Genomic DNA, 12,625 nt, shown 5'->3' on the forward strand with positions numbered 1-12,625 from the left:
CCGGTAATCTGATATCGATTTCAAGTTACCCCGGGGGAAGCTTGAAATCGATTTCATCCTACCCCCTACGATTTCAGATTACCCCCCTCAAAACATTTATTTATGTGTTTATTTACAAAAAAATAGTAATTTGATATTCAAAACTAATGAGGGAAAAACCATTGACCACGTGACGCCTTTAAAGAGTTTGCAATGAATTTTGATTTTATTATGAATGATTTTATTTTAATATTGTTATAAATTGAAATCAGTATTTCTCAGTTATAGTTTTTGCCACATTTTTATGAAATCCTTCTTCGATATAGTTTATCCAAATAGACATACTGGTATATCTTTATAACCAACTCAGACTATACTTACAATTATGGAAACAACGCAATAACATCAATGTATAAGAAAGGCAATGAAAACAGCTTATTTTTAATTCACAATTTCGTTGTGGTGGTGGTGGTCGTATGGCAGCTTAGCTGCAGGGGTGGCTCTCATTTCGCCGACCTCGGAAGGATGACAGGCTGAGTGCATAGCCTGGTGTTGGCTCAGTGGTTCGGGTGGCGACTTGGGATCCTAGGGTCCTGAGTAGTGGTTAGGGTGGTGGATTGGGATCCGAGGGTCCTGAGTTCAAGCCCCATCGGCCGCTGAATTAATACACAAGGGGGGTTGACTCAGCATGTCATCCTTCCGAGGTCGGCGAAATGAGTACTAGTTCCAGTGTGTGTACTGGTAGAGGGGCACTGCATCAGCGACACAGTCACGGTTCAAGAAATGAGAGCTACCCCGGCAGCTAAGCTGCCATACGACCACCACCACCACAACGAAATTGTGAATTAAAAATAAGCTGTTTTCATTGCCTTTCTTATACATTGATTTTATTGCGTTGTTTCCATAATTGTAAATACAGTCCAAGTTGGTTATAAAGATATACCAGTATGTCTATTTGGATAAACTATATCGAAGAAGTCGTCGACTTACGACTGTTTGACTTTACAAACTTCTTTTTTTTTTTTCCACACGATGTTTTTTGCCCGTATCGTGAAAATTACGAGGAGAAAAAGAAACAAACCATTCAAACAAAGCTCACCATGTTTACGAAAAAAAACAACTCCGGATACCTCGAGCGCTGCCCGAGCAGATAACATTGACGCTCCACAGCCAAGCATGAGGGACCAATAACATGTTTTGTATTTTTGAATGTTTTTGCAAATACAGTACTAAAAATATATAATGACCGTTTTTACAGCCATTTTTCCCTGCTGTGCAGGGGTTTTGGCTTTTTCTTGAGGCAATGTGTTTTATGGCCGGATGCCCTTCCTGACGCCAACCCTGGTCACCTCTTACGACACACAGGGATATGGTACACCTATTCTAACCGGGGCATACACCGGGATTTGCAAATACAGTACTGTATTAAACCAATTGTACTGTAGTGCAGTGTTTGACTTGAACAAAGAAAATGTTAATAAAATACAGTATGACCTACAGATGACTATTGTATCATTATAAAGTATAATATTGTTGTGGTTGAGGAAATTCGCAAACCACCATTCAGGTCCCGTAGGTGAGATATCTCTGTAAGTACATGTGTAGTTAGCCCAAACCCGTTGCTTAGAAGGAATAAATGTCATTCATTCGGGCTGCGACCCTTTAAGATAGCCGTTTTTCTGTTCTATCTTTATTTTGAACTAACCACGTCTCAACCGCCATCACACAACAACCACCAACCGCAACGCCGCTTCACAACAACAACAACGCCAACAGCCACGACCTTTACCGTCACAACTCGCTCTCGCAATCATCGCATCACCGCCATGCCAAGCGTCACCGTGGCCAGGGACCACCACAATAAACCCTCCACCACCTTCACCTCTCCTCCTTCTGCCGCCATTCCCGCACCGCTTGTGGGCACCGATCCTGGACTCGTACAGGGCGCGCGCCGAGCAGCGGGTGCAAAAAGCGGCCTTTCCGGGGAAGTCGGATCAGGAACGATTCACGCCTACTTCTGTTCCGTCCTATCAGCGAGCGCGGGGCGATTTGGCCCCGCCTCCAGGCGCGTCGGAGTAGAATCGATATATGCAGATTCGCGGATCGGGAATGATTCACGCCCACTTTTCCTCCGTCCAATGGGGGAGCGTGGCTCCGCCCCCGAGCCGATCCTGATCCAAAAATCTGCATATGGTTTCTCCTGTCGCACTATAAAGCGCCGAGCGCGGAGCGAATTGGGGGAGTTGAGAGTTTCTGTTTCGGGCTCGGGCGAGTTGGAGCGGCAGTGGCAGCGGGAGTTGAGAGTTTGTTTCGGGCTCCGAACCAACGGGAGAGGTGTGGCAGCGGCAGCGGCAGCGGCAGAGAGAAGAGCTTCTGTTTCGGGCTCGGGCGCGTTGTGGCGGCGGCGAAGCGTGGCAGCAGCAGCAGTCAAGACGGGGTTCGGAGTCTGTCGGGGAGCTGCGGAGAGGGGAGGCCGGGAACGCGGTCGAGGTCGCAGTGGAGTCGCTCGTCGCGGGACCCAAGCAAGCCAGATATCCTCTTTCCCCAGAGCATCAACAACCCCCCGTTTCCCCCCGCGCTGAGATAGTGCGAGAAGGGGGCCCCGTTCCCACCCCATTCCAGGCAGTGCCAGCGAGGCCCGCGGAGGAGCGCGGAGTCGGGGCGCCGCCGCCATTTTGCGGCTCATCACCAGACGGGTAGGCTCGACGCGGTCTCGGCCCCAGGCCCGTCTGCCCCCTGGTAGTTGAGGGTGGCCGCTTTTTCTTTTGCTTTGGAGTACATGTGTTGTCGGCGCCGTCTGTAAAGTAAAACTGTGTAAGTGTTGCCGTGTGCTCGCGTAGTCGGTAGTAGATCTGCATTGTGTTTCTTTTGTTACATTTGTTTTGGTGCATAATTGTTGTGTTTCTTTTACATTTGCTTTTGGTGCATAATTGTTGTAATTGTATATGTGTGCTTTCCGTTTGCCATGGAATAAATGTGCCTTATGTTGAACTGTTTCTCCCGTTTCGCTTCGTCTTTTCTTTAATTGAATCTCCATCTTACTTCACGTAAAGGGTTGGTCGTGGGCTAAATACGCCCAATAATTAATCAGAACCGTCGAGGTTGACGAAAACACCGCTCGGTTATCCCGATAGTACGGAACGGGTCGCTTAAAGTGGCCCGTGTCCGAAGTCGACCTGCGGCGAGGTGCGATCGCCCGGTCTACCCTCCGTGTGGGTACTTAGGTATGTCGTATTTGGCAAACAACCCTATCCCACGCGGGGGGCCGATTGGCACGATCGTGGTGAGGCCGAAAGGCCCACCCGTGACTAGTTCCCGGCGTTAGTCCGAGAGGGTCACGACGGAATTGTCCGTCCGGTGGGCAACGTGCCGCGATTCGAGTTACGTGGCCGCTCGCACGCCGGCGGGCGCGAATCCGCAACAATATTAAAAAAAATTTAAAAATAAATAATTAAATAAAGGTTGTCCGACTTGCGACCAAATCGACTTACGATCGGTCAGAACCAATCACAGTCGTAAGTCGACGACTACCTGTATATCAAAGAAGGATTTCATAAAAATGTGGCAAAAACTATAACTGTATGAGAAATACCGATTTCAATTAATAACAATATTAAAATTAAAATCATTCATTTATCATAAAATCCAAATTCATTGCAAACTCTTTAAATGCAGTCACGTGGTCAATAGTTTTTCCCTAATTAGTTTTCAATATCAATTAAATTACTATTTTTTGTAAATAAACACATAAATAAATGTTTTGAGGGGGGTAATCTGAAATCGTAGGGGGTAGGATGAAATCGATTTCAAGCTACCCCCGGGGGTAACTTGAAATCGATTTCAGATTACCGGGAGGTAACTTGAGAGGGGGGGTAGCTTGAAGTCTTTACACCGGCACTCTGGGTACAATCGGCCCATGATCGAAGTTAGTCCTCCCGCGCCGGCACGCTCGGCTGAACGTCGTTCGTGACCGTTTAAGACGAGCCATTTGTTGACACTTTCACTCCATTTATCCCATCTTACAGACGTAAAACGTTGAACTTCTTCGTTCGTTCCATTGTCCTGGTGAATAATACACTGGGGGAGCGTCCTCACTGGCCATATTCATTAAAAAAAAAAAAAAGAAAAAAAAAAATCGCCCATCAGCTGCCAGTGATTTCCTCCCTGCAGGAAGCTACCATCTTGGACAACTTCGCTGGTCACATGACAGTCTGACGTAATTTGCACACGATGTCAGCCGATCTATTGGCTGTAGAGGCGTCACGTGGCCCATACGTCATCCGTGTGGAGAAAATTCAAATGAGAGAGCGTGGGGAATGTATCGATTTTCAAGATGAAAATACACAATAACTGCAACTATTTGAGTGGAGAACTTTTGGATACGTTTGTATTTGGATATAAACTATCATATTATCAAGGTTTTGTCTACCCCCCGATGAGTGGAACGAAATTGCACGATACAGCTTACGGCTGATGGCCTAAGAGAGGGCATGAATCTTAGGGAATGCTGAAATCAAAGCTGGATTTATTCAAGGGCAACCACAGCACCTGCCCTGGGGTCTCCACCACCCAAGGGCTCATCCAGGATTAGACCATTAAAAAAACACAATACCAATTGATCATCCCCACCCGCTTCTAGTTTTGAAGCCGCCTCCTTTTTTTTTCTTATTTGTTATTTTGTCAAACATCACGAAAAAAAAACAAGTGAAATCCTTCAATACAGCGCGTGTGGTGAAGCAAATGAGTACACTAATGTTAAAATATGCAATTTATGCTTTTTCAGTTGAAAAACAATTAAAAAGCGTACTTAATATTTGAAATGTAAAAATCTTGTTATTATTGTGATAAGCACCTTTATATATAACAGAAGGAATGAAATCGTTCAATACAGCGTGGCAGGAGGCCACAAAAGAATGGTAGCATAAGAAGAACTTAGCTTTCAGCATGCGGCGATCGGCGTGAAATGCCATGGTGGGCGGAAATGACGTCTTTCGTTCGTTCGTACATGAGAGGGGCGCGTTTCTTGGTTTTTTCCCCGTCAAGCAATAAATTAAATGGTTTTCACATATATAACACATTAGTTTCACAAATTTCCATTGAAATACTCGGGTATTTCCGTCAATTCTCGCTATTTCCGTCTAGGTTACGCACTACATCTACCGGATGGCCGTCATTGGCTGTCATTGGCTGTCTTGAGGCACGTGGGGGGGGGGGGGACACCGGAGACGTGGTAGACACCGGGGACATTTCAAACTCGGTGCAATTGTATACAGCGCACGCCGCTGTAATAAAATAAAATAAAATAAAAAAAAAAAAAAAAAAAAAAAAAAATCGCACCCATGACCGATGAAAGCTGTGCAGTGAAACTGCTGCACCACTTAAAAAACGTATCCGCATGGGGGACTGATGGTTACTTCACCAACAGGCGAATCAATAAACCCCAAACTAAACAACAACACAAGAAAAACTAAACAAACTGGAAACTAATAAACACAGTGGGTTCGAAAAGTTTTTCCTCTTCATTTTGACGGACAGACAGAAGAAAGGAAGGACATACGGTATATTGAAGCGGTTTGCACAGATTAAAAATCCATATCTTCATGTCGGACTCTTACACCATTGTTTGAATCGATCATTTTCCCCATGTCGATGCTGAGTTTTTATAACTTTGCCATTCTTCATGTCATCACAGAAGCTCGGACAAAGGGGCGAGCAGCACTGTTGTTGTCGCAGAGACACTGAAGGCATCTGGTGATATTGGAGTGAATTGAATCACTGAAGGGAAGGGTGATGCCTTAGTTCAGAGCACCTTTAGGGGTCTGAAGTTGCTAGACCATGAAATGAAAGTGGTTGAGAGAGTCATGGATAAATTGATAAGGTAATTTTTATAGTTTGGCAATTACAGAAAAAATACCTGGGGAAGAAGAGACAACTGTACTTTATATTTGTGGATTTGGAGAAGGCGTTTGATGGGGTGCCTCAGGATGTGGTGTAATGGTCCATGAGAAAGTTACATGTGGAGGATTGGTTAGGGTAGTCGTGGTGATGTATGATGGCTCAAGAACCTCTGTGAGGGTAAATGGAGTGCAGAGTGAGGATTTTGAAGTGAAAGTGGGTGTTCATCAGGGGGTCATCATGGTTCTTGAGGCTATATCACAGCAATTTAGAGGAGCTCACCTTGGGAACTCAAATATGCTGATGACCTGGTGCTGATAGCCTACGGTGTGGAAGAGGTATTGGGTAAATATACAGACTTATGGAAGGAGGGTATGGACACCAGAAGACTGAAAGTGAATACAGGGAAAACGAAAGTACTGATTAGTGGTGTAGGAGAAGGAAGTGTGGAAAAAGAGGGAGGTGGCCCTGTGCTGTCTGCAGAAATTCAATATTGTGTAAATCCTGTAACTGCTGAGTGCACAAGAGGTGTCGTGGCATCAGGATAGACTGCAGGTAGCACCTGACTTCAAATGTGCTGTTTGCACAGGTAAACAAGTGACTCCAGTTAGAGCGGAAAGGTTAGTTTTTGGGGAGATTTCTCTGGAATGTGTAGATAAACTGTTACCTTGGTGATATGATCGGTGCAGGTGGTGGTGTGGAAGCAGCAGTGATTGCAAGAATTAGAATTGGCTGGAGGAAGTTCAGGTTCCTCCTGATGACTTAATCTTTACCTTTTGATTCCTCCAATGCAGGACTCGTACCTATTTGTTCTTCCACTTGATTTTTATTTAATTAATGTTAATCCCATTCCAAAAATTCTATTGAATAATTAACAATAATAAATGAATAAATATTGTCACGAGTCAGGGTCAGGTGTTTGATAAAAGTGGGGTTGTATCAAAGCGGAACGTCTTGGTACCCGGTCATCACTGGCAGTAGTTATAAAGTGGCAGTTCTAGTTAGTCTATTATTAGTTATGTAACACACCAGTACACAAACACCACACAAAACAAGCCTGAAATTATGTATTTTATCCAACAATTGAACTTGCAGAGCCTGCAATGTTCTCAGCACAACACAGAGAGCGAATTGAAAAACAAAATAAGATTAAAGAGTTTTGGGTGCCATCAGTGAAAAATGTTGAAAAACCACCGCTTCACTTCATTGTTGGTGGCAGAAAGGGCCACCACCACCACGCACGTGAACCACGAGGCCAGCACCACATACGTGAGCCACGAGGCCTCCACCACGTCCGTGAGCCACCACCATGCACGTGAACCACGAGGCCACCACCACCACGCACGTGAACCACGAGGCCACCACCACCACGCACGTGAACCACGAGGCCATCACCACACACATGAGCCACAAGACCTCCAACCATGCACGTGAGCCACCACCATGCACATGAGCCACCACCATGCACGTGAACCACGAGGCCACCACCACCATGAATCCGGCGCTGGTTGAAATGGAAGAAAGACGGTGCCGAAGGGAATGAAGCAATAGATGGGGGATTGCAGAGGTCAAACATGAGGAAACGAAGATAATGTTGAAACAAGTCTTTTTTTTTTTTTTTTTTTTTTTTTTTTTTTTTTTTTTTTTTATATACCTTGGTCGAGGCTCGTATGAGAGCTAACACACAACTCACAGCAAGGAGGCATGAGACAAGAGGGGCGGGAGTGGAAGGGACAAAACATTGGGGAACAGACACAGGTGAACTGTGGAAGGGAGAGGGATGGGGATGGGACGGGGAACATGGCGAGGGGAAGATGGACATTAAAGGGACTTTCAGGAAGGAAAGCAGGAGAATTGAAGGAAGTGGGCTTGGGTGGATTATCGGGGGTAGAAAAGATCGAGGATTTGGATGGGGGAAGATAAGAGGTGGAATGGATGGATGGGGAAGTCTGAAGACGACAATGGTTCACGAGCGGTATTTGACGATGTAGATTGTTTCAGAAGTCAAGGATGAGACAATGTGATAATGTTTGACCAAGTTATAAAAATGATCAACATGATGTGGTACGAGTGACAGGTTATTGGCTGCAAAATGTCGAAAACCCGGTTTCGTTCAACAACTTTCAAAATTTGACCTTTGCATAACCTTTAAAGGTCACAAAACAATGCTGTGGACATTAAAATAAGGAAACAGGATACGTGCTATATTTTATTGGAGTTATTTCGTCGAAGAAGGTCGAAAACCAGGTTCGATTCCCACAACTTTGAAAATTTGACCTTTGTGAACTTTAAACGTCAAAGGTCAAGGATTATGACCTTTGGTGCAAAACTTCCTCTGGAACATTCCAGGAACAACAAAACATCATATAGGCTACATGGCATTTCGCACTTCTCGGATTATCCATACTTTGATGAAATCAGCGTAAAAACAAACTTGAAGGGGGCGCCACGGGCAAAGTGTTCGACATAGAGCAAAATGGTTTCAAGATTTTATGTGGGGAATGACCTCAAGATTATGCATAAAAAATATTATCATCCTAGCTCTCAAAGTTTGGGCGGTCGTCTGATTTTTATGTCAAAATTCTCTAAGTTCGTGACCTTGGGACGAAAATGAAAAATCGAGCTCTGTGGGGCTATGCAGGTGCCATTGGGCTAACCAAATACCGAAACCCCTGTCAGATTCGACAAACCCCCTCGGAGAAGATGTAAATTGAAATCGGCGACCCCCTAAAAACACGTTTTTGGGGCCTGGCTCCGCCCATAATGGGTGCACCACGCGTCCACGCACATTCTCAGGAAAACAACTAGATCATGATATAAACCTCCCACCAAGATTTCATCAGGATCGGATCAAAACCCACGGAGCTATGCTCGGGACGGACGGACGGACGGACGGACGGACGGACGGACAGACAGACAGACAACAATAACGAATATAATGGTCACTTATATTTTTTCGTGAAAATATTTTTCCGTGAACCAATGATGACCTGAAGATAACACATTGGAGGAAGAGACGATATTTAAATAATTAAATGTTCAGTTTGCTCTCTTGCATGTAATGACGTCACACTGTTCGCCGTTACGTCACACCCTGTTAACGGATTCGCCAACATGGGCGCACACTCGAGGAAACGTTCACCGTTCACGCAGAAGCGCATTGGAGATTTTAACAACCTGCTCGCAGCACGTCGACTCGTGCCTGTGCTTTCTAATCAAAAGGGAGTGAAGATGTCAAAACATCACAACGTGCTCCTGCTCCTTGACACGTGGTCCGAGTACTTGAAGGCCGCAGTGGACTCAGTCATAGTCATGGCGACCGATACTCGGCGAACAACATTCCAGTCAACGAGACAAGTACTCACTGCAAAGGAGGATTCCACACAGTGGGAGGACGATGATTGCACTCCACGGGTGATGGAACTCCATTCGGATAAATACTCACAATCTTTGGGATGAATCGAGGAGGCCCAGAAAGGTACCTCCTTCAACAACCTCCTCACACAGAGGAGCCTCCTCCTTTTTTCCTCCCCCTCACGTCAGGGTTCATAAAGCTCCGCCCTTTCCCCCGCCTTATGATGTCATAAGCTCCGCCCCATGCGTGAGACACATTCTCCTTCGTCAGTGTGACGTCACAGTCCTGGGTGGGCGCACAGTGACAGTCCGAGGAAATGCGTCCCAATCCGTGCCCTCCCTCAGCCAATGTTCCGCTGCATCGATCGAACTCACATTTCTTCTTCTTCTTCCTCCTTCTTCTTCTTATTCCTCTTATTCGAAATGGTGTGCTTCGTGTAAACGGAGGAATTTGTGTTCCACGTGAACGGATTTATCAGCTTTCCAACGGTACCGTTTTTATTTGAACGAGTCGCAATAACTTTTTCACATGAACACGAACTCACGTGGAAAGCTGGTCCATGGGGTGTGTTCCATTTTCAATTCGCTCGCTGTCGCTTGTCGAGCCAGCCGTTCCTTATCAAATGTTTCGGTGGAGTGTTTGCTCGGTGCTTAAGCGACTTGCTGAGTGCTCCGCAATCTGATTGGTAAAGAAACACACCTCAGGGTCAGCACGTGCTCAGCCGAGGACCCCTTTTCTGGTTCAGCCGTTTGTGTGATAAAAACAAGTTAACTTGGAGTAAATTTTCACCCTTTCCCCCTATTGTTGAGCTACTTTCTCTTTTTGGTACCGCTCGGTAGCTTAGTTTCATCATCGGTACAGGTGTTCTGATTTTAAAACCCGAAACATTCTGCCGTGCGCATGGGTTTGTCCGTTTACTAAAGAGAGGATGTTTTGTGATTATTGTTACAGTTGTACAACATTAAACATCGTTATTATTCCACTTGCTTGATCCACCAATACGAACCTCACCCCCTAATTTTGCAATCGTCCTTTTGCAATCGAGTTCGACATCAGGGACAATATCATTAAATCGCAGCGCTTTCTTTTCCTTGAGATGGAGTGGCCACACATGTTCGTGGATGGGGGCATTGTCGGCCCGGAAGACACCCCTCCTGGCAGGAAAGAAATTCTGCAACATGGGGCGAAGATGATGATGCAGTATCATGAAGTAGTGATTGGCATTGAGCTTGCCTTTTAAAGGAATTACCACACACAAACCATGCCAGGAGAATCAGCCCACAATATTACAGAATCACCAGGAGCCTTCACTGTTGGAACCAAGCATTCAGGGTTGTAGAGTTTTTGACGTTGGCGCCACGTGTGCACACGTCTGTTTGTGGAGAACATGGTGAAGGATGATTCACTGCTCGGTAGTCCATTGCCGGTGTTCTTTGCACCACTGGACTCCCAAACATGCATTACCAAGTGTGATGAGCGGTCTGTGCACTGCGACCCGACTCTCGTGTCCCACGCTGTGGAGTTATTGGCAGACTGTTTTGATGAAAATGGCTTCTTGCGCCCCAGGTTAAAATTTACAGTCAATTGATCTGCATTAGCTTGTCTGTTTTGCATTGCACTTCAAATCAATGCACGGATATCACAATCCTGGAGTATGCACTTCCACACACTGTTGCTCTTTGCCTCGCGAGTTCCATGCCGACATCACCTTAAAGGCCCCATGACACTCAAAAGTTTCTGGTTATTTATATATCAACTTGACCTTCCTAGTAAAGAAATCACCCATGTTTCTTTTTTTAAATCAACAATGGCAAAATTAGACCAATATTTCGAACATTTGTAGTGCTTTTCACAACTTGCTGTGCCCCGCCCCTCAAAAAAGTTGACTTCAGCGAACCGCAGGTCACGTGACCGTTGACGTCATCTCCAGAACGCGACTCGCTCAGAGTGGATTGATTAGATGTCGCGTGCCATATAAAGTACGTACAAATGCATTGTGCACATTTGTTTGCTATCTCACTGATCGTCTTAAATCCTGTGATTGTTTCGCGGAAAAGAAATTCTGCTTCTGAGCCGTGTATGCACAACAATCACGAGGCAATTATTTATCCCTTTAACTACCTTGTCGTAGTCGTGTACAAATCCAATACATGTATGCACAATAAAGGGCTATACCATTTTTTTTGTATACCTTGTCGAGGCTCGTATGAGAGCAAACACACAACGCACATCAAGGGGGGCATGAGACAGGAGGGGAGGGAGTGGGAAGGACAAAATAGTGGGGAACAGAGACATTTGGAGATCTGTGGAAGGGATAGGGATGGGACGGGGAACATGGGGAAAAGAAGATGGACATTACAGGGACTTTCAGGAAGGAAAGCAGGGAATTTGAAGGAGGTGGGTTTGGGGTGGATTAATGGGGGTAAAAAAGATCGAGGATTTGGATGGGGGATGATAAGAGGTGGTGGTGAACAGCTGTTTTGAAGGCCTGGAGGGAAGAATGGCAATGAATAGAGTGAGGGAGTTTATTCCAAAGGCGGGAAAAAAAGAGGAAGGAAAGAGTGAAGGTGAGCAGTGATTCGTGATTTTGGTAGTTTTACCAGAAGGGGGTTGTTGGCGGACCTTGAGCGCCCTGAGGAAATGTGGTGGGGACAAATCGCAGAGAGAGCAGTGGGGGGGGCGAGGCTGGAGAGGAGATGGTAGAAGACAGAAAGACCACCGACCAACCTGCGGTGATTGAGTGAGAGGCCCAAAGACTCAGCCTCATTGCGGGAGATGCCAATGATCCGAAATGCCTTGGTTTCTACAGCGTGAAGCCGAGAAAGGTGGGAGGCAGGAGCACCAGCCCAGAGGGGAGAGCAGTACTCCATCAGGCTGCGGACAAAAGCTTTGTAAGTGGTTAGGAGCTCAGGTGGGCCGAGGAAGGACCATGCATGACGGAGGATTCCCAGTCGGCAACTGGCTTTGGAGGCGAGGTTTGAAATGTGGCTTTCCCAGGAAAGGTTATGGCAGATAGTGAGACCCAGAAGCTTGAAAGAAAGGACTTCCTCCAGAGGATTGTTGACAAAGTGGATGGGGGGTTTCTAAACAGTCCTTTCGAAGAGACATAGTGAGAGTGTGAGATTTGTCCGGATTGAAAGACATGTTCCACGTGTTGGACCAGTTTGTGATTTTATCCAGATCAGCAGTGAGCGAAGAAGCTGCCGCTTGCCGGTCTGAGGGATGACAGATGGTACGGCAGAGGGTGGAGTCATCAACAGAGAGATATAGAGGATTTTCCAGAGATTAGGAAAGATCATTGATGAAAACCAGAAAAAGAACAGGGCCCAGAACGCAACCTTGAGGAACTCCAGCCTGGACAGGAAGGGGGGATGAAAGAACTCCATTTAGGGCCAC

The 12,625-nt window shown here is 46.0% G+C and overlaps 1 protein-coding gene across 5 annotated transcripts in view; it reads right to left on the reverse strand.

The window, feature by feature from the left end:
* Nucleotides 1-9,455, reverse strand: part of LOC147025659 (CMRF35-like molecule 5) — a 59,341-nt gene extending 49,886 nt beyond the window's left edge. For 2 of the 5 annotated variants that reach the window (XR_015059628.1, XM_085886877.1), the window contains exon 1: nt 9,240-9,455. Coding sequence is in view for 1 of the 5 variants with exons in the window: in XM_085886880.1 (XP_085743006.1) it covers nt 9,240-9,303 (64 nt within the window). In the remaining 4 variants the exon portion in view is untranslated. The remainder of the gene's footprint in view (nt 1-9,239) is intronic. The other 3 variants (XM_085886878.1, XM_085886879.1, XM_085886880.1) reach the window with 3 other exon arrangements.
* Nucleotides 9,456-12,625: the final 3,170 nt, after the last annotated feature.

This window comes from Eptatretus burgeri, chromosome 6, assembly GCF_056783735.1.
Source record: "Eptatretus burgeri isolate ZD-2024b chromosome 6, Ebu_testis_v1, whole genome shotgun sequence".
Taxonomy (NCBI): domain Eukaryota; kingdom Metazoa; phylum Chordata; class Myxini; order Myxiniformes; family Myxinidae; genus Eptatretus; species Eptatretus burgeri.